Raw genomic sequence first — 23,975 nt, 5'->3', positions numbered from 1 at the left:
TGGGCACTTTGGGGTATAAATCAGCGACAAGGGCTTAAAATGAGAAGCATCTGTATATTTTAACCCATGATCCATAATTTTACACAGATTTCGCTCTCATAATTACCTGCCTATATTGTTATTCCCATGTTCCCTGTCCTATTGTGTCCCTGATAGAACTCAAGCTACAGTCCCAATATTACAGTCTTTTTACATCTAGGAATATGGATTATGTTTCTTTCTATAGGGTAATTTTCAACACTCTAGGATTTTAATGGAATCCAATAGGGGCTGTGTAAGCAAGTTTCTATAAAGTAGAACTTATCATATATAATTAAAGATATGAAAAGTCCCTGGATCAATACCTGTAAGTGCTTTTCTGAGTGAGGTTAGGTCTTCATTGATCTACATGCTTTACATGCAGAAGGGTCCAGGTTCAATCTCTCATATGTCCAGTGGTCTTGGGTAGAAGAGTGGGAAAAACCCTGGAGAATGGCTGCAGAGTAGAAGATACTGGATTAGAAAAGCCAACGACCTAAACCTGCATTCAAACATAGGCCCATTCATCAGAGTACATGGATGCAAGGCATCAAGTGTGGGTAGATCCCTGTTTTATAGCATACTTTGCATAATGATTAATCTAGCCCTGCTCATGACCACAGTGTAAGAAGCACAGTTTGTGGAAAACTACATGTGCATTAGCTGATTTTATTTCAGTGTGTCCTGCGTAAAGGGCAGATTGCACAAGGCAGACGAAAGTGTTTTTATTTTTACTGCCAGTAAACCACTTAATCAATCATTAATAATGGTAAGCAACATAAAATTTGAATTAGACAAATATGCCAATTTCATACCCACAGCCTGGGTCAGCAGAACCTAAATGTTTAATTCAGTAATTGAGGCATGTCTGTTGTGAATCTCTAGCCTGTAAAAGTGGGACATTTGTATATAAACTGAATTAATGTCAACAATTTCATTAGGAATAAACTGGCTAAAATTTTCATTTCATTACTGGTTTGTGGATCATTACAAATTTTAGGATGGCTGTGTCTGTGCATCTGCGTAATCTTATGTATATACCAGCTTTTTAAAATATTTATTACTTAAAAATGGAGAGACTGTTTTCAACAGGAATGATTACCATGTATATGAGATTATGGAGTGGATGAATTCTTATTTTGCTCCCAAAGCTTCAGTTTGTGCAGTGATTCCTTAACAAAACTATAACAACAACAATATGATACAAGAGCATTGGAGGCAGCTGTATTTTTCATTCCTCTGCAGTAAAAACATTTCATTCCCCCTGGGTAACATTCTTTTTAGTAAGACAAATAAATAGATTTTTAAAATTTAGTTTATTTTTAAATACATTTCCCTTTCTTTCTGTAGGTGTGTATATCTCTATATAAATATAAAAATCATTGCTTGAAATCTTCAGAATATGGATTTTGCCCCATCATATCTGTACACACGAAAGGAGCTAATATCCACATTTCCCCTTTAATTTGATCTCTATCTCGATGTAAGGCATTAGTGACGTCTGGTGAATTACATTCAACGTGATGATTTTCTATTAAGGGCAGATTCGGGAGTCCAAGCGGAAAGCACCGGATGGGCTGTGCACAATTCAAAAGTAACCTCTGGTCTCTGTGCGGCAATTGCTGGAGCTCGGACGCCATCTACTGGCCATATTGGATGGTTTTTTTCCTCCACCAAACAAAGCTTTTTTCCTTCGGCTCTATTCATGTGTCAACCCAGTTCTACAAGAAACAAGATACCAGCTAGATACCTTGGAAAGAAATGAAATAAACAAACAACCCTCCCCTTCTTCTTTGGTTTTTCATTCTAAGCAAAAGGGTTAAAAATAATAAGCTCCAGCCAGTCAATTAAGCAACATCATACCAACTGCCAAATAAAAGGAAGGAAAGACAGACAGACAGAAAGATAATAAATTAAAACTCCACACCATACATAGGAAAAACCACTTCGTCATCCCATCCTTAGCTCAGTTCTCAGTAAAGCAGTTAGGAGATAAGAAAATCAAAAGGCTGGATCTGCGATATTAGGCCTAATTTTCTCCAATGTTTTAAGTATCATTCAAAACATGCCAAACATTTTTTTTCTGAATGTAGGAGTTTATACCCACCATTCTTTATCCCTCTATATAGAAATACATCTTTTTCTGTGCACTTTTAAATACTGTACCCCAATTTAAACTGCCCGGGGAGGTGGGGGGAGATGTCTAGTATGTTTCCCCACTTCCTTACAATGCGACATAAACAGGCCTAGTAGTAAAATGATCATTTAAAAAAGTCTATTGCATATTTTCATCTATGAGGGGGAAACTCACTAAAATAGAAACACAAGAAATTAAAATGGAAGAAGAAAAGGAAGAGGAAAGAGAGGAGAAAGAGAAAGAGAGAGACTGAAAATGAGATTTCCAAGTCCAGAATAGTATTTTGATAGAACAAAAATTCAGCAAATTACTATTTCTGTTATATATTTTGTTAAACATCACAGTGAATTGTACTAGTATTAATAAAACAACATGGGGCTTAAAGAAAATAAAGAAAGCACTGGAAGGAAAAGGGTATAGCTGGAGTTTTAAAATTCAAGCTTTTTATCTTCTAGTATATATCTATTTTTTTCCAAAATGTTTTATTAGGAAAGCTATACCAGACGCATCACTGTACAATGATTAAACATTACCTTTACAATTTATATTCACTTGAAAGTACAGAATAAATATATGCACATTTGAATTTCTGTGTGTGTGTGTTTGAGTGTGTGAGCAAAGAGGAGAGAAAGAGAAAATGTTAACAGTGCCTCTTCAATAGAAATGTTTGTGATAGGTACCCAGTAAGTTTTCTTTTCCTTCCCCCACCTGTATATAACTATTAGGCTGGAGTCGCTTTGATTTTAAAGGGAAGTGTCCCTTAATCCCACCACCACCACCAACTAAATAAGATGCTAACAACTTTTCCTTTAGTATAAGAAAGCCACAAGATTGAACAAATAAAGGATTTTTTTTTTTTTACTTAAGATGCAGATTTCTGGTAAGCAATAAGTCTCTGGTCTCCCTTCTGCAAAAGGGAGGAGAATTTACGGTGGCACCCACTTTAAGGGGAAGGGGGCAAAAGAAAAAAAAAAGAGAACAGAAGGAGTACAAGCAAACTGGAATGGCTATGAAGCAGGCTGGGGAGGGCTGGGGATTCATATTTGGGTATATGTGGATCTGTCTGCATGGAGGTGAGAGAAAGAGAGAAAGACAAGAGAGTGAGAACATTCAAAAATACCCCCCTCCCCTACTGCAGTTTCCAGACATGCAGCAAACTGCATTTTTGTTGTTATTTCCCCTTCCCCTTTGTTTTCTTTTAAATAAATGTACAGAAATCTGTGCCATGGTGAGGGAAAGAAGAAACAAAGCCACAAAAGAATGCTGTCTTTAAGTCCACCTCCCTCCCCCAACATAAAAAGATGAATGGAAGGGTTTGTATTTTTGTTTTTTTAAAAAAACCTACAACAAAAAAAAGTGCGCACGCAAGAGAGAGATAGCGCAATACACAATGAATTTACTGTGTCAGGATCGAGACGAAGATCCCCCATGATACTAATTAATATAATAATATTCTTATACCTTAGACAACATGGCACAGTCAAAGTCTCAGCTTTTTTTTCTTTTTCAGTATAAAAAAATAATGATTGATTAACATCTGCTGGCAAAAGTCTGCAAAGGCACTTTATCGATTAATGATCATCTGAGTTGGGCCCCTCCTCCAAACCAACATCTGGCAGGGGGAAAGCACAGAGCTGTATCCTCTAGTATCAGCATGCGATGGTCTGGGGAGAGGAAAGTGAGAGGAGAGGATTGGGACCAAGGACGGTGTGTGGAGGGCTGGGGGCTGGGATTTGGCTGTAAAAGCTAGACATTTTTAAAACCTATAAGTGGTCTTCTCCAGGACTTCGAGGTAATCCGGCTTGGTTTGGAGTTTGGCCCTTAACTCGAGGTATTCACTTTGGGGGGTTTGGTGATGGTCTGGGAAGCCCTTACCAGCCGAGAAGAGTAGGGTTTCTTTCAGCCTGGCGTCTTGCTGCAGGTCTGGGTATTGCATGCCAGGGGGATGGACGTGCAGTTCCTTTAATTTGGGCACTGTGCCATAGAGGCAGTCCACAAAGCCCACTGTGCATGGAGGGGCTAAGGGTGGCCTCTCCCTGCTGTCTAAAACGGCACCACTAGGGGGGAATAGAACCACCCCACCATTCTTCTCATGATGGAAGACAGGCGGCACCAGTGCTAATTCCCCCATGAGAGGCAACCCCACACCAATTCCCCCTCCAGGTTGGTGGGGATGGGGATGATGGTTGGTGGTCACTATGGTGTTGAGTTGTGAGCTGGACACAGCCAAGCTCCACTCCTTCTCCTTCTCCAGCAAGGTCCTATAGCAGCTACTGCTCCCGCTGTCCTTAGTGGGGTCGACAAATTGTTCCCCTGCACAGCCACCACCTCCACCTCCCAGAAGCATGTCCCCAGGTTGCCCAGGCTCCCCTGCCACCACTTCATCCTCCTCACGTGGCTTGTAGATGGGGTTGTTGCACATCTGGGTTACTGGGTGAGGGATGTAGTCATAAACATGGCCCACTGGGGGTGCCTTCTCTGGGGAGGCACTGATCCCCCCACCTCCGCCACCTCCTCCCTCCTCAAACAGATGGTGGCACTGCACTTGGATGCCTGTTAAGTCAAGGGCCTCTTGCCGCTGCTTGTTCCGGAAGGGCAGCTTCTTGCGCCGTCGGCGAAGGACAAAGGCAAAAAGGCCCGCAGCAGTGAAGACTGCAGAGAAGAACAGTACGAGTAGACTGAGAATGAGCACAGAGAGAGGGACTGGGCCTCCTCCAGCTGGGGGGAGCTCGTATGGTGAGGGACTAGTGGGACTAGGGTAACCCGATGCTGGTGGGGCTGGTGAGGCAGCAGCAGCAGCATGCATCATTTCTGGGCACAACATCTCCAGCTCGACAGAGCGGATATCTCTGTTGGTTAGGTTCTCTGGGCTGGCACAATGAACTTCCCCCACCATAATGACGGAACTGATGGTCTCAATCCACTGCTTGAGAGGCACTAGGTCACATGTGCAGTCCCAGGGGTTGAGCTTCAAGTCAATCTGTACAATGGCGTTGAGGTGTTCCAGCACACCAGCCACAGGCAAGTACAGGAATTTGTTGTTCCTCAGGTTGAGCCTGGCCAAGGAGGTGCCAGCAAAGGCATCAGTAGGCAGGGTCCTCAGAAGATTGTCATTGAGGAAGAGCAGCTGCAGGTTTGGCATGAGACTGAAGGCAGCAGGCTGGATCTCCCTGATCTGATTGTACTCAAAGTACAGGTAATGCAAGCTCTGCAAGCCCCTAAACATGCCCGGAGTCAGCTTCTCAATGTCATTGCCGTTCAGGTATAGACTCTTCAGATTGGGCAGATTAATAAATGCCCCGTCCTGAACATAGGAGATCCGATTGTTCCCAAGATGCAAGAGATCCAAGGAAGAAAAATTCCAGAAATCAGAACGGTAAATTTTCTGTATCAAATTTCCACTCAGATACAGTTTCTTGGCATTAACAGGCCTGGGAAGGAGCTCAGAAATATTATGGAACCCCCTTTCCTTGCAGTTGACAGTCAGACCCAAATCATTGATGTGCAAATTGCAGGAGCAGCCAGTAGGGCATATGATGGGGATAGGAGGCCTAGTCTGATATGCAGCAACGGGAGCCTGGTTAGGTCCAGGGAATAGGCCTCGAGGAGTAGGGGGTGGCTTGTGTGCCCTGGGCTGTTTTGTAGGCTTCAGCTGCTTAATGGAGGTTTTGTATTCAACAGAAGAAGCAGTGAAATGGAAGGAGGACAACATAGAAGAAGGCTTAGTAGGCCATGCATTCTCCTTGCTTGATGGCAGCTGTGGGACACCAATGCTGACCAGCTCTGAGTCAGATAGCATAGGACAGAGTTTATTTCTTTTAATTTCCCTCAGGTCCTTACCATGGAAGTGGAAAGGAGTCTCACAGGTTATGTCTCCCACAAGGGCAGTGTAAGGTATACGTTCAAGCCAGCTTTTTAGCTGAACAATCTCACAAGTACAGTTCCAAGGATTCTCTTCCAACTGGATTTCCATCAGGCTCCTGCCAATATGATCAAGCATTCCTCGGTATGAAAGCACTTTCAACCTGTTTCCACGCAAGTCCAAGTGAGTTAAGGACACAGACTTAAATAAATTTGTGGGCAGCATGGGAATAAGGTTGTCATTTAATATAAGAACCCGAAGTTTGCTCAGATTTCGAAATGCCCCACTTTCAATCCGCTTAATGACATTATAATCTGCCTGCAGATATTCCAGACTTTCCAACCCCAGGAAAGTATCGTTTCTGAAAATGTCTAATTTATTCTCATGCAGGTACAATCTCTTCAGAATTTTGAGCCCATTAAAGGCTCCTATCTGAATGTCTTGTAGTGCGTTGTTCCCAAGGTTAATAGAAACAGCATTGTTCAAATGGAGAAAACTGTTGGTGTATAATCTCCTCATGGAGTTTCTCTGCAGGTAAAGTTTGAAAGGTCTCGACCATGACTCTGTTATCTGACTAATATTTATAAATCCCTTGTTGTCGCAGTGTATATGAAAAAGGCTTTCTTTGACTTCACAGTAACAGGGATCAAAGCAAGGTTCCTCAATTTCCTCTGAGTCCTCTATCAAGGGAATAGGTGTAGTCCATGCTACAGCAATTGTGCTTAGAAGAATAATCCACAACATCCTTCTTTTACGGGGTGGATCAGCTGTTGTAGACTTCATGGTTGTGATGGATTATAAAACTGCAGCAGAATTTACAAAACAAACAAACAAAAAACAAAACAGATAAATATATTACAGTCAGTCATTGTTTTATCAGTATATATTTTTTAAAAATCAACAACCTAATTGATTATGGGAAAATAAGGTTGTTAGATTATTTTGAAGTTCATTCAAAAAGTAAATTCTAGATTGCTACACAGAACCTTTCTTTTTTGGGTGCAGGGGGGAGTGATACTGAAACACTTAATCATACAATGGCCTTCTTGTCCTTAACTCACTAACTCACTCACCCACCCACCATCCTTAAGCTGTTTGGTTCATGACATTATAATGAAAAAAGCAAATAAAACATACAGGCCCTAGATTGTAAAATGTATGACAACATTTTTTAATACAGATATAACCAATGCTCAAGGAGCATGAGGTATATCTTGTTCTCACCTCTACTTCTGCATCAATCAGAATAAAAAGGAAGTGAACAGATATTATTTTCTATTTGAGATACACATAATCAGTCTATAGATTATGATAACATAAACACAACTACACTTAACCTTCAAATTAGTTTTATTCTTATGGGGAAATCACCAACTTGCTTACCGTTGCAATAGTAGAAGGGGACAAACAAGTTGGCCATGTCTCTGATCCCTTTAGAAATGTTCATAGCTGGGATTTTATCACTCTACATAGTTAGTAGCAACACTTGTCTCCAAACAGGAAGGGTGTGGGGAGAAAGAAAAAGAAAAAGCCTATTTTCCTTCCAAGCACACAGAATGGATTAATGCAACTGGTATAGTATCAGATAAATGCACACTCCATATTAGTCATTTCAGCTGATTAAAGCATTTAGAGATGATTAATCTTTGGGAAGCACATGCTTATATTGTCCCTGTATCCATGGGGAAAGTGACAGTTCAAGACTAAGGATTCAAAAGGCTGGTGGGGGATGTGTATGTGTAGGAGGGAGTCTTTGAACTAGAACATCTGGTGGTTCTAGGACCATTCAGAGGTGATCCATTGGAAGAAAGGAGGGGGGGAGACTGAAAGTAAGAAAAAAAGATACCTTTACACTAATTACAGGAAAAATAACTATTGTTTTACTGTAAAAAGCTGATAAAAGAATCCATTTGGAGGAGGTTGACTGGTATACACTGACCTACACAGGTTCCTCTATTGGGGGGAAGGGATACTTCTTTCCTTACTCCTTTTCATTCCAACACAGAGGAATAAATGGCTGTTAAAAGACTACGAATCCTGACAATGGTAGCTGTACAGCCCTACTTGCTTTTGGCCATTCAAAGGGATTGCCAGTCCTGGCATTTAGTTCTCCTCTCTTTGTAGCAAAGCAGCCTCACAGATATGGATTATCTTGCACTCTCTCCTTGCAGGGGAAGGGAATTCCTCCTTTCCCACTAGGATAAAAGAAAACCCAGAATAAGAAAAGGACATATTTATGAAGAGAAAAAGCAGTATGGACTGGGTGTAAAAAAAAATTGGAAAGCAAAACCAAAGGGTTTTTGTACATTTGCAAACGTACCAAAAAAACAAAAACAAAAAACCCCAAAACAAACCCAGAGGAGTCCCTTGGAAAATACCAGCTATGCTTTAAATGAGAAACAGGAGAATAAGGGAAGTCTTATTTGGGCATTTGCTTTTCGCTCTTTGTCTGGTTGTAGATACATATTAGCCACTTAAGTTCTTTTCAGCAAATACCCCCTTTACACACACACACACACACACACACAATCACAATCACAATCTTCTATCCAAAGAGAGAATGGGGAGGAGGGAGGGAGAAATCCAGAAAGAGGCTGTACTTACCGGCTTGAAGGAGAGATCTCAGCACATTTGGAGAGGAGGAAAAAAATCGAAACCCACATATATATATATATATATATATATATATATATATAATCTACATACAGAAATTCAAAGGCTATCCTTTTTTTAAAAAAAGATTGCTGGTTTCTCTCTTTCTCTCAGTTCTGGTTCTATACTCCTGCTGAGGGCTGAGGCAAAAGGAGGGGGGCGAGCAAGCAAAGATGAGACGTGCTAGGAATGCAATGAGCTTCTTTAGGATGCAGAGATGCTGCCTGGCACAGTCAATGGAGGAGGGAGGCGAAGGGGGCTGCTGCTGCTGCTGCTGCTGCAAGCTCCTAGTTCTGTCGCCGCCACCTTCCCTGGGTACCACCAGTGCATCTTCAGAAAAGGAGGGAGGGAAAGTCTGTGACAGGCAGAAGGCTCAGCAGTCAGGGGCTTCTCCCTTTGGCAGCTACCTCTCCCTCCCACCAGTCTGCGTGTGTGTGGGTCTGTGTGTCTCTGTGTGTGCCTTCTTGCCCCTGGATCAGGCTTATCCCCCCCCCTCCTCGTCATGGATCTGAGCTTCAAGGAAGGGGAACAAATGGAGGAGGACGCGCTTGGCACCAGGTCGGGGGCGCGCGCTTGGAAAGCCCTGACTGTACTGGGTTTGCCACCCCCCTCTTCCTCTCTCTCTCTCTTTGAAAGAAGGAGGGGGAGGGGAGTTATGGGGGGAAGTGGGGGAATCCGAGATGACCTGGGGGGAAAGAAGGAGCGGCCAAAAGACAAGGGATCATTCAGGGATGAGGGTGGTCACATCCCTCCTTCCTCCTGTGTGTGTGTGTGTGTGTGGGGGGGGGAAATCCATAAAGAAGGGTATGTATGTATGTATATATATATATATATATATATATGGACTGTCCCTTGGGCTGGGCCGCTCAATGTGCAAATTCCAGCAAATCCTTGAGGGCTGCAGCCATTAAGGGGAAGGATACCCGCCCCCCTGTCCACAGCCAAGAAGGATCCTTCTGGATTCAGAAAGTCTGAGGTTTAGTTAGCCAGTTCCCTCGCCAACCACCGCCAGCAGTTCCCCCTCAGACCTAAACTGTCCCAGCAGAGCGAATAAAGGGGAAAGGCAGCTTGGGGTGGGGAAGGGGAACTCAGCTAAGAAGACCCTCTTTTTCTTCCCCATTTCTCCCGTCTATCCCACTTTCTCTCTCCATCCCCCCCCCTCTCTCTCACACACACAGCTGAAAAGCTTTCAGTCCTCCCCTTATGAGATCTCACAGGCGCCTGTTTCCTTCCAAGCTTTTTTGTTTTTTAAATCGCCTAGCCAAGTGTCAGAGCCACCTGGGTGACAAGGGAGCAGTTAACGTCTTGCTTTGCCACAGAGAAGAAAAGAGGGATAGGATTTTAACCTCTTCGCTGCATCAGCCCTCCTACCATGCATCTGGTTTTCTCCTCCCCCCTTCCCCTGTTTTTCTCTCCCCGTTTCATTGCCCCCACTTGCCCACATTGCTCTGGCTTCCACGCACCATCTGGCACCAGAGAAGGAGAAACCTCTTGCTCTAATGTCAGCCTGGATCCAAGAAGAGGACAACAAAGGATGCCCAAAAGGTAAATGAACCCAATTTTGATTTCTCTAGAAAGCAAGGCAGCAAGGGGTTATTTTTTTATTTTATTTTAAAAAACCAAATGTGTCTGGTGGTGGCAGATGATTCCTGCCTTCTCTAGAGCACAGAAGAAAGAAAGAAAGAAAGATTGCCTTCACACAAGAGCCAGTCCCACCAGCCAACATTAGAAGGAAGATGCCTTCAGTTCTCTCCTAACGCCTCTAAGGTGCTACAAGATCCCTTTGCATTCTGTAGCTCAAGTTCCCTCAAAGTGAGCTGTAGGTTTGTTGGGCCTCCCTATAGCTTTTCAACTCACCAACCCCCATCCCTTTGAGAAAGGACATGCTTTCTCAAAAAGCCCATTCCAGATCCCCCCCCACACACACACACCCAGTTATGTCAGTCTCCTCTTGGAAACTGACTTCACCCAGGGCAGGGAGAGGCAGAAAGGCATGGGGGTTATGGGGAAGAGCTGGGTCTTCTTCTCCCATTTCATGGGGGTTGGGAACACTGCTTTTCCATCCTTCCCTCCCCCTGAAGGGGAGACAAGAGGAGCAGGTAGTCCTCTCCTTGGGTGTCTTGGAAACTCTGCTTAGCTGGGGCCACTTGGAAATCTGGGAAGTTGGCCTGACATGTCCTCCCCCTTCCAAAAAAAAAAAAAAGCCCTATTCTGTGAAGAAGTCTCAAAAGAACTAGCCAAGTCGCCCTCTTCCCACTTCTAACATTATCACATGGGGAAAATTGGAAGGTTAAATTGGTCCCAATGCAGGGTCATCCAGGGCATTAGGGACAATTTTGCAATTGCTTTTCAGACGACGCTGTGCACAAACCAGTTAGAATCCAAACAGAAAGTGGATCCATAACATTTGCTTATTATTACTTTAAACATTTTTGCAAAAATACCATGTTTTCATTTCCAGTTCATTCACAAATTTGCTCCCTTTGCATAATTGCAGCAGTCTGAAAACCATCTGCGGGATTCTCCCTATTCCCAGATTTCCCATGGTTCCTTTGCTGTGCCAAGGAGAGGTAGGCACAAACACGCAAACTTCTTTCCCTTGAGCAGCTGGTCTCCTCCTCCTGCAGCCTCTAAGGGAACTGCTGGTAGGAGATGGCACAGAGGATGTTTTGGAATTCCTCCTGTACAGGAGGGAGAAATGGAGGATACGTCCTGGAAAAGGAGGGCATCTGGGAGTTTCAGCCCTCACTGAAATCAGGCAGGTTTATGGACCAGCCCCATCCTCTTTCTCTCGTGTGTGTGTGTGTGTGTGTGTGGTTTTATGGGAGTTTGCAAAGGGAAACCTCAGCCTGCCTTCCCCTGAAACATCTTCTGGGACAAAGAGGATTCTCCTCCCTGGCTTCCCTTCCCTCTCTAGAGCATGTGCACTTGTGGAAATGACAGTTTAGAGCACAAAGATGTTATTTCCAAGCTATCAACGGGATTTGTCCTCATCTATCTAAAAACCAAATTTGCTTTCTACCCACTTTCTCACATAAGTAATGTGTTTTTCACCCGTTGTGGTGCTCTGTGTGTGATAAGCATTAGTGAACTGGCTTGCTTTTCTGGGATGCCAACACTATTTTCAGGATGGAAGTCCCTGTGTGATAAGGCCCCTATTACAGATAGCAACAAGAGCAGCGCCCAATAGATAGTAATAATAGTTATAATAGAAGACAAGGTGCCCTGTGGCAACAAGGAAGCGATGCTGCTCTCTCCTCAGAAAGCTGCCTCCTTCTTTCTGCCTCTGCCTGCCAATGGGGCATTTTGAGGGGAGGTGGGCAACCTTGTCTTTCCTATGAGGTGGGGGGTGGTGTGATTCAATGGGGGGGTCTATAGTGGGAGTATTTGGGGGGGGCAGGGGTTCGTTGGGGGTGGGTAGGGAGACGGAGAGAAAAGGCCACAAAGCTAAGTAAAGCTGGCTCTCTGTATCCACGGATTCTTTATCCAAAGATTCAAGCAGCCATTGCTTGAAAAATATTCAATATATTTGAATATATCCATACACCGAAAAGAAAACCTCGATTTTGCCATTGTATCTAAGAGGGCATCATCAATCTGCTAGGCCACTGGACTGAATGGGACTTGAGCAGCCACGGATTTGGGCATCCATGGAGGGATAGCAACCTTGCATGAGGGTTGGAGGCAGCCCTGGAGGCGGCGGGAGGTAAGGAGGCCAGCGCCAGGCTCTTCTTCTTGGCTTCCCGCCGGATTCTTCGGAGGGGAAGGCGAGGGGCTTCCTTTGCCATCCCAACCCAGAGCATCCCTAGGCCGCCATCCCAAGGCAAAACCAGCCCCAAACAGCCTCGGATTAAGCGCGCTCTCACCCAAAACCAAAGGGAGCCAAAGAAAACAAAGCAAGGGGCGAAAGAGGGAGAAGGAAGGTCGGCGGATACCTAAGGCGAGGGTCCGCGGTGGCGCAGAGAAGGAAGGGCTGCCGGGCTCTCTCCTCCGCTGTGGCCTCTTCTTCTTCCCGGGCCAGGAGCGCCATCGGAGGGAGGGCTGGAGGCGGGGGAGCCCCCTCGGCCCCTCAGCCTCGCCCTCCACCGGCCGCCTTCATCCCCTCCGGATGGAAATCCCCAGCCTTTGGGCTCTGCTTGGACGCTGCTGCCTCTCCCCAGCCCCGACACTCCCCCGCCAGCTCTCCTCAGCCTGCCTTTCGCCAAGTTTGGCCGAGGAGGAAGAAGAAGGGCTCCTGGTGCCGCCGAGGAAGAAGAAGCAGATGATGATGATGATGATGATGAAGAAGAAGAAGGAGAGCCTCGTCCGCAAAGAAAGAGCGGGTCCCCAGAGGGTCATGGCGCCAAGACCACCAGCAAGGCGCCTCCCCGACGGCCCCCTCTCCGCCCGAAGAGGAGGAGGAGGAGGAGGCTCTTGGGGGGCTGGAGGGACGGGGCAAGGGGGCTGGAGCCCACCGACGGCCCCGAAGGCTCCTGCATCTGGGCGGCTGGAGGCTGGCTGGCTTCGTCCCCCGCCGGCGTTAGAGAGGAGGACCGCTGGAGGAAGGGGGAAAAGGAGAGGGGGGCATCCCAGTTCAGCCTCCTTCCAGCCGCAGGGCGCTGCGGTCTGGCAGTCGGAGCTGGAGGCCGGGGGGGAGGGTGTTCTGGGGTGTGCGGGTTGTGGGTTGTGTTGAGGTTGCTGAGGTGGCGAAGGCGAAGGCGGGAGAAGAAGGCTCAAGTCCGGCTCCTCAGCCCAGCCTCAGCCAGGGAAGCAGCAGCAGCAGCAGCAGCAGCAGCGCAGAATGGCTCCCTCCGAGGAGGAGGAGGGGAGGGGAGGCTGTGTGGAGGACACTCGGGGCGAGGCTGAGGGAGGGATGGACGTCTCCAGATGGCTGTGTGCGTGGGACTGTGGGTGACTCTGCCTCCACCTCGCCGGCTCTATGGCAGGGAGGGAGGGGAGAAGGAAGCCCTGCCGTTTGGGAGAGTTTTGCTGCAGTGAGGTGGGGGGGGGGTCGGTTCATAGTCGCCCACTCTTATGCTATGTCTCTGTGTTGTGTGCCTTCAAGTCACTGGTGAGGGTTTCTTGGCAAGATTAGTTCAGAAGGAGGTTTGCTCTTGCCTTTGCTTGAGGCTGAGAGCATGTGACTTGCTCAAGGTCACTCATGGCCAAGCAGGAATTCAACCCCGGTCTCTAGAAGCATAGGCTCAAACCACTATGACTCTCTGGCTTAGTATTACAGGCGTCCCTCCTTATCCACTGATTTTTTTTATCCACGAATTCAAGCATCCGTGGCTTGAAAATATTGACAGAAAAGTATAAATTCCAAATAGGAAACCTTGAACTTGCTATTTTATATAGGGGACACCATTTTGCTCTGCCGTTATATTTAATGAGACTTTACCATCCACAGATTTTGTTATCCACGGGGGGGGGGGGGCTCCTGAAACCCAACTCCAGCAGATAATAAGGTCTCACTTTTACACCAGGAATGGGAAGCCTGTTGTACTGTGGCTCTTGTGATCCCTCAGCATTGGCTATGCTTGCTAGGGATGATGGAGCTTTCAGTCTAACAGCATCTGGAAAGCCACAGGCTGCCCATGTCTGGTCTAACCTGGCATCCCAGCTTTATCCAGAGATACCAGGTACTGTACCTAGTCTTTTGAATGCAAAGTATGTGCATAGCCATAAGGTCCAATGGTCGAGTTTGGGGTGCAGGTTCTAAACAGTTGTTTCTTTGGAGCCACCATAACTGACCAGTGAGGTAGCTTGAGGCAGAGAAATGAGGGATTTATTATAGCTGGCCAAGTGAGCAAAGGTTATACTATATACTGTGTTTCTCTGCTGCCAAACTTGACAGTCTAACATAGACCCTATACCAGTTGGTAACTCTACTGGTAGAGCTCCATTCATAGAATCGTATCCCCAGCTCCCTAAGTCATTCCTCATAGGGCATGGATTTCAGACCCTTCACCATTTTAGTTGCCTTCCTTTGGACAGTTTCTCAACATCCTTTTTAAATTGTGGTGCCCAGAACTGGACACAATATTCCAGGTCAGGCCTGACCAGAGCAGAATATAGTGGCACTATGACTTCCCTTGATCTAGAAACTATACTTCTATTGATGCAGTCTAAAATTGCATTGGCCTTGTTAGCTGAAGCAGCACAGGACCCGGAACAATGGATGCAAGCTACAGGATAAGAGCTTCCATCTCAACATTAGGAGGAACTTCCTGACAGTAAGGGCTGTTCGACAGTGGAACAAACTCCCTCGGAGTGTAGTGGAGTCTCCTTCCCTTGAAGTTTTTAAACAGAGGCTTGTTGGCCATCTGTCAGGGATGCTTTGATTGAGAGTTCCTGCATGGTGGGGAGTTGGAGTGGATGGCTCTTGTGGCCTCTTCCAACTTTACTTTGAAACTGTTCTCCAGACATCTCCAGATGCTATTGGAGTCTGACTCTTTCTAGCTCCAGCCAGTATGCTCAGCGATGACAAGAGTTGTAGTCCATCAATGAGAGCATAACATGGTGCTGGGAAGGACACTTTATAAGAAACTTTTTTTAAAAAAAAAACCCTTATACTGAATCAGATTCTTCTCTTTCATATGGTTTACAACAAGTATGGGGGAAAATGTGGCCCTTGGGTCACATCCCCCTTTCAGAGCCTTTACCATTTCAGACTCTCTGGGCCATCCTTTTTTTGGCCCATAATAAAAATAGAACTTTTTTTCCCCAACTGGAAACCTCCAGTCCACCTTTGAAATAAGCTACAGGGTCTACCTGCACTGTTTAACATCATATATCTTAAAGTGCGGGGAGATGCCTCATGGATTTGAAATGCACACATAGAAACATTTTTTAAAACCAGCAATGGAAATGAGGCCACTTCCATTTTTTGTTTCTTTGCTGCATTTTTGGTAAGCTGTGTGCCCCCTGAGGGTCAGAAGGGCAGGGAATTGTCCCCTATCCCTGATGCACGCACCAGTCCCTGGTTTATATGGGCTGACAGCCATTCTCCAGGGTTTTAGACAGAGGTCTTTCCCAGCTCTATCAAGCAATAGTGGAGGATAAGGCTCTTTTGCATGCTTAGCATGTGCTCTACCACTGAGTGACAGCCTGTCCTCCCCTGCTGCCATAGAGAATGTGATTTAGATATGATTCCTCTTTACAAAATCATAGGATGAAGGTGATCATTTACCCAAGAGGACACTACTACGTCTCTGTCCCTAAAGAATGCTCAACAGTATTATTATGTGGTGCTTGCCTGCTGCAAGTTCAGGCTTTGAATCACTCAGCTGTGGGTTGGATACTCCCCTCTTGTTTAGGCTACTGGGTCATACTTGGGGCTGTCCCTGGATATCGGGGTGCTTCCTAAAAGGCTTTTATTATTTAACACACACCACCACTTTCATAAAATTGAGAAGAGCATATGATATTGTCATCAATTTATTGGCCTATGTTTTTCTCCCATCTTACTTACTGCCAGGAAAAAAACAAACAGATACTTTCAGTGAGAGAGAGCTCATACTATCTCCATTTAAAAGCCATTGTACAGATCATCGTTGTTGATGTTTGTGTGCCTTCAAGTCATTTCTACCTTACTGTTACCCTAAGGCGAACCTATCACAAAGTTTTTTTTTGGTAAGAAGAGGTTTGTCTTGCCTTCCTCTGAGGCTGAGAGAGATCCATGGTCAGCCAGTGGATTTCCATGGCTGAGTGGGGATTCAAACCCTGGTCTAGAGGCATGGTCCAACATTCAAAACACCACACCATGATGGCTCTCTAATTATACAGGTATTTTGACTTTTTTTCTTAGTGCATTTTCTCTGCATTTTTAGAGGGGAAAAGATGGAATAGTTACACAATGAATTTTCATTTTTAGGGCTAGTACCTCTCTGTCCTGAAACACCCCTATGATTTAGAAACATGTATCCCTCTGTGAAACCCTCCCCACATCACATCTGATTTAGGAAGCTAAACATGTTTGGGCCTGCTTAGTACTTGGGTGGGACACTACCAGAAAATGTTAGGAATCCCCAGCTAGGCGTAAGGAAGGAATCCAGCCTGAAGGAATGGAGAGCTGTGCCAGTCAGAATTCAGAGAAGACCATGTTTCTGTATGTTTGTGTGAGGTATATGTTTTACAGTAGTGTACCAATGTTTTGTTTCTTGAACCAGTAATACGTGAGAAGAGTGCCTCCCTGGAAGAGTGTTTAAATGGTTGATTTCTTACTTTTTCAATATATGTCACCGGAGATGTGGGAATTATCATTGTTATCTATTGTGGATATAAAATTGTAGAGACAGTACAGAGCAGATATGGTCCTTTTCAGTAGCTATTTTTGTTTTTGTCTATTTATTTAAAGAGAAGCCACATTTTGAATTGAACTTGGCTAAAGTCAGCCCACTGTGTGTAATGACAAGAGCAAAGAGCTCTCTGGTGTAGCAGACAGAGCAAGGATTCCTAAATTTTGGTCTCTAGATGTGTTAAATTGGAAGCCCTAGCTGTCCTGCCTAGTGGTGAAGGATTCTGGGAGTTGTAGTTCAACAGCATCTGAGGACCCACAATTGGGAATTACAGTTAGACTAGGGACTTTATCACATGGGGAATTGGAGGTTTAAACAGTGACCATCCCATGAAGATGTTGCGATCATGATTAAAATTTTCACACAATCTTGTGATTAAAGCATCATTATCCTGAGAATAACCAGGGAATAACCAGCAACAAATCATTCACGAGGAAATTCTGTGAATGATTTGTTGCTGGTTATTCCCTGTTTATTCCCTGGATAAGGACACTTTAATCACAACGTTGTGTGAAAATCTTAATCACGATTGCATGATTTTCACGGGATAATCACTGTTTAAACCCCCAATTTCCCCCCGTGTGTTAAAGTCCTAGGACTGGGGAGATCCAGGTTCAAATCCACACTTAGTCATGAAATTCACAATGCCCTTGGGCCAGTTACTAGCTGTCAGCCTAACTTTTGCATGGTCATTGTGAAGCTGTGGAGATGTTAGAACCATGAATGCTTCTTTGTGCCACCTTTGTACTGTTCTTTGCATAGGTAAATGCAAATACATATTGAAATTTGAATTCATCAATAACAAAGTAAGTAACTGGGATTGATAAGGGGAAATCTATGTACAAGCTTTTGGTTTTGTCCACAGAGGTTCTGCTTGTTTGAGAAGAATGCAGATCAAGTGCATAACACGTGAGGAAAGTCTTTGGCTGATAGGCGTGAACAAAACACCAGGGAGGGTATCACACTGGATTTTTAGGTGGTCAGTTTTGTCTCCCAAAAATCCAATGCTGACTTATTTTCTTATATTTGTAGACACTACACATAACAAGGTAATTACTGGTAGAGGTCAAGGGATCAAGGAGAAAGAAGCTTTTTCCATCCACAACATCCTATTTTTCCCCCTGAGTGTTTTGTTCAAATGTAATCTCATAAAAAATATTCATGGTAAAATGACCAAACTTGGGCTATAAGAGGAAGTAAAAGAGCCCAGAAGATATTAGGTAACAAAAACACATTGTTTTTTTTTTATTTAGGTATTTATACCCCGCCCTTAAGCCCTAATGGCTCTCAGAGCAGCTTACAATTATATTTTTTAATTAGACAGTTAGCAAGCAAGTTCTTTAGGACCTTAAAATGTATAAAATGCTGACCTTGAAATATTTTCTTATTGATGTTGCTGTTACTAATGTTGTTGTGATGATGGCTCCCCCACCCAATCCATTTTTTTTCTTTTTTCCTTTTAGTAATCTCTGCTTTGCGATCTCTTCCAAGCCTGTCCTTCTATCCATTCATCTCTTGCTGAAGTTTTAAAAACTATTGATTGTTTTATGGCTTTTCTTTTCATATTATTATATGTTGCCTTGAACTTAAGTGGGCAGTGGCAGTTATAAATATAAATAAAGTCCCTGATATTCCAGGAAATGAAATGACATTGACATTAATAAACATTAAATGATCAGAAAACCATAATGGTCACTTTTTCTCATCCCAAATTGCACTGGAATATAGTAGCTCCCCTCTGATCTCTCCTCTCTTAATTATTATATTCTGATGGTTATGTCCACTGACTTCTAAAAGCAGCACCTTATAGAATAAACCCTTTTGTAGAAACCCAATTGCCCACAAAATGCCCCTTTCTGAGAGCATTAGTAGAATATTGTATTTCCGCAGGATACCACTGTTAGCCTCACTGCAGTTCTTCTTAATGCAGTCATTTAATGTTCCATCCTGTCTGCTGCGTAAAATCTACTCCTAGCCTTTTCTAACAGGTCCTCCCTTGATGCATCTTTGCAAAATATAGATGTGGGAGAGGAAGGAAGGTGAGGAAGTTCAACCAAGTGATAAAATTGGACAAATCAAAAAGGAAAGGTTGTTGAAGGACAAGAATCATTTTTTTAAAACTAGCAAGCAGTCCACTAGTCCAGTAAGACTGCTCCCATTGCCTCAGAGCACCCAACAGCTATCCATCTCAATTCTTAGTTTGTATGACCCACTTCACTTCAGGTGCTATGATGTGACTAGCTGTGCTTTTTGCAGATACTTCAGAGAAATAGATCTACAGTGTAGGCATACTTCAGCTTCCAGAATTCTAAACAATGTGCCCATGCATAATACTTACATAAGACATACATTAAACAATTCAAGAGATATTAAAATTGGACTTAAAGTTTGAACCAGAATTATTTTTATTAAACATAACTGAAGAAAAAACAACTAGAAACCATATAATTTTGTATATGGTAACCACAGCAAGAATGGTGTTTGCAAAACAATGGAAAAATTCAGAGATACCAACTGTAGACAACTGGTTATTGAGAACATTGGACATAATGGAAATGGACATAAACATTAACAACAACTACAACAAAGAGTGATCTTAGAGAACAGAAAACAATACAGGTATGCAAATAAGCAGAAGTAGCGACATAGAGAAAATGGAGAGAAATAAGGGGAACCTACAATGTGGAGAATAAATAACGATGAGATTTTAAAATGTTTTTAGATGGAGATAGTGGAAGGACAATATAGACCTACAGGAGAGAAGTACAATATAGATAGCTGTAAAGAATATTTAATCCAAAATAATAAGCAGAAGACCGTGGGGTGGGGGGACCATTCAAGAGATATATTTAATTTTTATTTTTTATGGTAAAAATGTATATGAAAACATGGTATGAAATATGGCAAGAACTTTTGCTAAAAAGGAATGTAAAGTTTGATATTATAGAAAATTTTTGGTTAAGATGTATACTTTTATAAAAATTATTTTTTAAAAAATAAACATTGTGCCCACATTTCAGTCAGATTTTTGGGGCAAACAAAAACAATTGGCACCAAAATTGTCCCAACAGTCTCCCCCTCCCCCATAGGTTTTTGTATCCAGGCCTTTATCTCTATGGTCCTGTACTTTTGAGAGTCTTCACAACTCCAGTGAATTCTTTTGAAGGCCCCTGAGGATGGCCTAATGTGGCCGAATTGCACTGTGCTTTTTAAACACTAATAAACGGTTGACCATCTTTTTAGCACATGGAGGTTGTCTCCTCTTTGTTTGCTTCAAAATCTCTTTGTACCATTCTTCTACAAACTGATGTAGCAAAGCAGAAGTGGCATGCCCTGGTTGTCTGTAAGTTAGCCCCATTGAGGGAAGACATTGGAATTTTCAGTGGGGTTCAAGAAATGTAAAAAGTGTACATTTTATCCTAATGTCAATGCTAAATCTACAGCTACTCCCTGTTATATTTGGATTCAAATGAGATCAGAAAGTGCCTAAGACTCACTCAATGCAGTTTATTTTATCCTGCTGCATTTGGAATCCCAGAAGTATGATGTAAAAGCTCTTGATGCCTTCCATCTAATATTCAGAGGCATACTAAACCTCTGAACTTTTGCATTATGTTGAGTGGCCATTATCTTATTTTCTTTTATTACACTGTTATCCCACCTTTCTGCTAAAGAACAACACTTCTGCTGACTGGCAGACAATATTAAAAACAAATGAGATTGTGAAATAATTGGTGTACCATTGCAAACAAAGTCATTAAAATCACAACAGTAATCAAAACAGTTTAAAAGGCCCATTTGAAGAGACAGATCTCTCTTCAATTAATCTATGTACCCTTTTAAAAGTATTTAATTTAGTAGCCTATTTAGATCTTCGGCCAATGTCCTCCTTCCTTCTCCCAGAACTGAGTCAATATTCCTCATACTGACTATATTTGCAATTATTTATATAGATCAGAGACAGTTTAGACAGTGATTATGGATCATAAGAATATGTGAACAACCTTACTGTTTCAAAACAAAGGTCTGTCTAGTTTAGTATCCTCTATCTCACAACCTGATGCCAATAGGAAGTGCTTTAGCAAGACATGAGGGTAATGCTCCTCTTGCACTGTTGATTCCCAAAAAAAGCTATACTTTCTGGTATAACTGTCACTGGGTATGCCCTCAGAGCACTTGAATGAACTCATACATGCCTATGAGAGATTTTCTGACTTTGGCAATAGCACATCTTAGGCAAATTGGATTTAGTAAGCCATATTCACACAGAGCTCTCTAAAGGAGGAATTTTGTTGAATACACAGCAATCAATTTACACAATAATTGCATTGGAGGAATAGCACATATTATGGTAGAGCTTCATCAACTGCAAACAGTATGTGTCGAATGCAAAGAAACACCTAACAGGACATAGTTTCTTTAAGATGGGGAAATACTGACTCCCACTGAGCAAACTTGCAAAGCTATGTGGGGTTTTAAATTTAAGCAATGTGGAGCTTAAAGTGTGCCTAAGAGAAGAGAGAGATGAGAACGAGAAAGAGGTTCATGAGTATAGACAATACAATACCCAAGGCCACATGCAAATATCTACATTCCAGAGAATGAGGGGAAAGTTTGTTGGAACTGGAATGTTAAAGGAAAATATTCCCCAAAAGGTAGATTCTAGAGATGACAAATGTTTTGTCTCCTTGGTTCCAGTGGACTTTCCTTGGTGAAAAAACTGGGAAGCATTGGCATCCCTGGTTGGAAAAACCAGAGCCAAGACTATGAGAAAGAGAGCAATAAAGTGATTCTCTAGCCAAAATCCCAGATTCTTGGGAGTCTGAAAGAGTGGTTTCATCTAAAAAGGAGAAAAGGCTAGACTAAGCAATGATTTCAGCAAGAGGTCTCCAGACAGAGCAGATAGCTTGGGGTTCTAGGCTGAAGGTTTTAGTAGACCCCACCCCAGAACCAACTATCTTTGCAATTGGAATCCCTTTTAAAGCATATCAGGAGTGAAGCACCATAAGCACTGTCTCAGGATATTGCCTCATTTCGCAGACTGAAGTTCACCTGAGATAGAGTATTATTTTATTCTTGCGAACAAAGAAGTGTTGAGCCAAAGGTGGCATTCCATTTTGATACTGCATTTCGTGTCTATACTGCATTGTTTACCAAGTCAGCTTCTGGGACAGACAGAACCTTTCCAAAGGGTATTTGGTATTTCAGTGGTTTAATCAATTTTCTTAGCTTACCTGGTGATTATAGATAATGGTGTTCAGTACAAATGCTAGCTATATGTTTGGAATGGAGAGGTTTTCAAACTAACCCTTCCTCCTCCAGCCAGAATGTGTACATGGTAGAGGAGTTGCACAGGTAAGGCTGTCTCCTAACTTAATACATGGAGTTCAAATACATTCAGCATGACTGATAAACATCCTTCTAATCTCTTTTTAAATCCATCAAATAAAATACCCATCACTTAATTTTCATGGCAGCAAATTGCTTATATTCAACTGTTCTGTAAGGAACTAATGTTCTGCCTGCTCTGAACTTTCTCCAGACCATGCATAGTTTTTGAAACCCCTATCATATCCACTTCTTCCCATCTTCATCAGTGTTCTTTTTTCTCTAAATAAAAAAGCCACAAGCTCTTCCATTTTTCCTAATGCATCTCCCCCTCCCAATTTTCCAGCTCTTAAGAAATGCCTTCTGTAATAGGTCAACCAGTACAAAGTATTCCATATGTGGTGGTGCCATAGATTAGTATGATTTGGTATGATTTTGTATGGTGCATGTTCAGGATGATGAACTAAGCTGATGAACTAAGATGCAGCCAATACTAACCATTTAGGAAGGAATGATTATGATTCTAAGTTGAATGGATATATTACTGTCATTGGAACTTGGATAAGTGTTGACTTAAAAATGTTCAATACAAATATGGGACTATGGGATTTAATCCATAATTATTACTGAGGCATTGTGTTCATGCCTATTTTCCCTCCTTCTTTTTTCTTTTAGTTTGCAAAACACATTGCGGGTTTTGAATTCATATTCATAATAACCAGATTGAGTAACATGGGGCTATTATTTTCATTTATCAGATAGAAAACTAAAACTGTCAGAAAAGAAGTGACCTTCCCAAAACAACATCATGATTCTAACGTAGAAGTGGAACTTTATCTATGTTCAAGCCAAATTAGAAATGATGAAACTAGAACTTAGACCTTGGAACTTCATTTTAAGCATTTTTGGTTGCTGGTAGGGAATGGGGATTAAATGGTTGTATATCATGATGTCTTGAAATACATTGAATTCTGTGTGTTCTAGTGGTAGGAGTGTAAATCTAGATATATGACTGGCATTTTCAAGGACAACTGCACAATTCACCATTAATAGATTTTGGCTCTTAGATTCAAGACTCAACAGGGTACATTAATGAATGAGTTAGCACATGAAATCATACATAAGTTACTTTACCCAATCAATTCCTGATTATTCCATATTGATCATCATGCTCTGAACATATGCTTGCATTTGCTATAAGGCATGTAAAACTCTGTGTAACCAAGGACCCTGATTAAAGGTTCCTGATTACACTGAGGGTCTTTTCATGATTGACAGTACAACTACTGTTCAGATCTCAGAAACTGATAGGGTTGGATTGGAACTCACTCATAAGGAGTGGGCTCAGTCCATAGCCCTATGCCCTATCACATATAGTAATGTATCCTATTCAGGCATAATGCCTGAATAAGGCTTCTCTATAATAAATAATAATAAAATTGTATTTATATTTCCCGCTTCTCCCAAAGGATTGAAGTGGGATTACAACAAGAAATATAATAATACAGTGTCTAAAATACATTCTGCTGACTTATAGGAGGCCTGTAAACCTGGTGTAGAGGAATGTCTCTAGTGGAGACATGGAAGAAAAAAATGTAGAGGGAATTCTCTAGTGAAGAGCAGACATTCTGTACCTGCTCAGAGCTTCTATCATTGGTAGCTATGGTTACAGTGGTCAAAAACACACTGAAGTAATAAT

General features: G+C 42.8%; 1 protein-coding gene and 1 long non-coding RNA gene across 3 annotated transcripts in view; one reads left to right on the top strand and one right to left on the bottom strand.

Annotated features, from left to right (window-relative positions):
* Nucleotides 1–2,549: 2,549 nt before the first annotated feature.
* On the bottom strand, nucleotides 2,550–12,961 carry SLITRK3 (SLIT and NTRK like family member 3). Of its 2 annotated transcripts, none has more exons than XM_089508912.1 (2): nucleotides 12,605–12,961; nucleotides 2,550–6,820 (listed from the first exon to the last, which is right to left on the bottom strand). In XM_089508912.1, exon 2 carries the CDS (start codon nucleotides 6,798–6,800, stop codon nucleotides 3,912–3,914), a length of 2,889 nt encoding a protein of 962 aa, XP_089365038.1. In that variant the 5' UTR covers nucleotides 6,801–6,820; nucleotides 12,605–12,961; the 3' UTR covers nucleotides 2,550–3,911. The 2 variants fall into 2 exon arrangements, with proteins under 2 accessions (XP_089365038.1, XP_089365039.1); XM_089508913.1 differs by lacking the exon at nucleotides 12,605–12,961 and adding an exon at nucleotides 8,622–8,697.
* LOC149318046 (uncharacterized) overlaps nucleotides 9,755–23,975 on the top strand; it is a 45,597-nt gene continuing 31,376 nt past the window's right edge. The window contains exon 1 of the long non-coding RNA XR_016279961.1: nucleotides 9,755–10,214. This is a non-coding gene — a long non-coding RNA (uncharacterized LOC149318046). The remainder of the gene's footprint in view (nucleotides 10,215–23,975) is intronic.

This window comes from Sceloporus occidentalis, unplaced genomic scaffold (assembly GCF_023333645.1).
Source record: "Sceloporus occidentalis isolate IW3139 unplaced genomic scaffold, rSceOcc1.0.p SCAF_2, whole genome shotgun sequence".
NCBI lineage: Eukaryota > Metazoa > Chordata > Lepidosauria > Squamata > Phrynosomatidae > Sceloporus > Sceloporus occidentalis.
The sequence above is the reverse complement of the archived record's forward strand: the minus strand, read 5'-3'. Positions and strand labels throughout refer to the sequence as shown.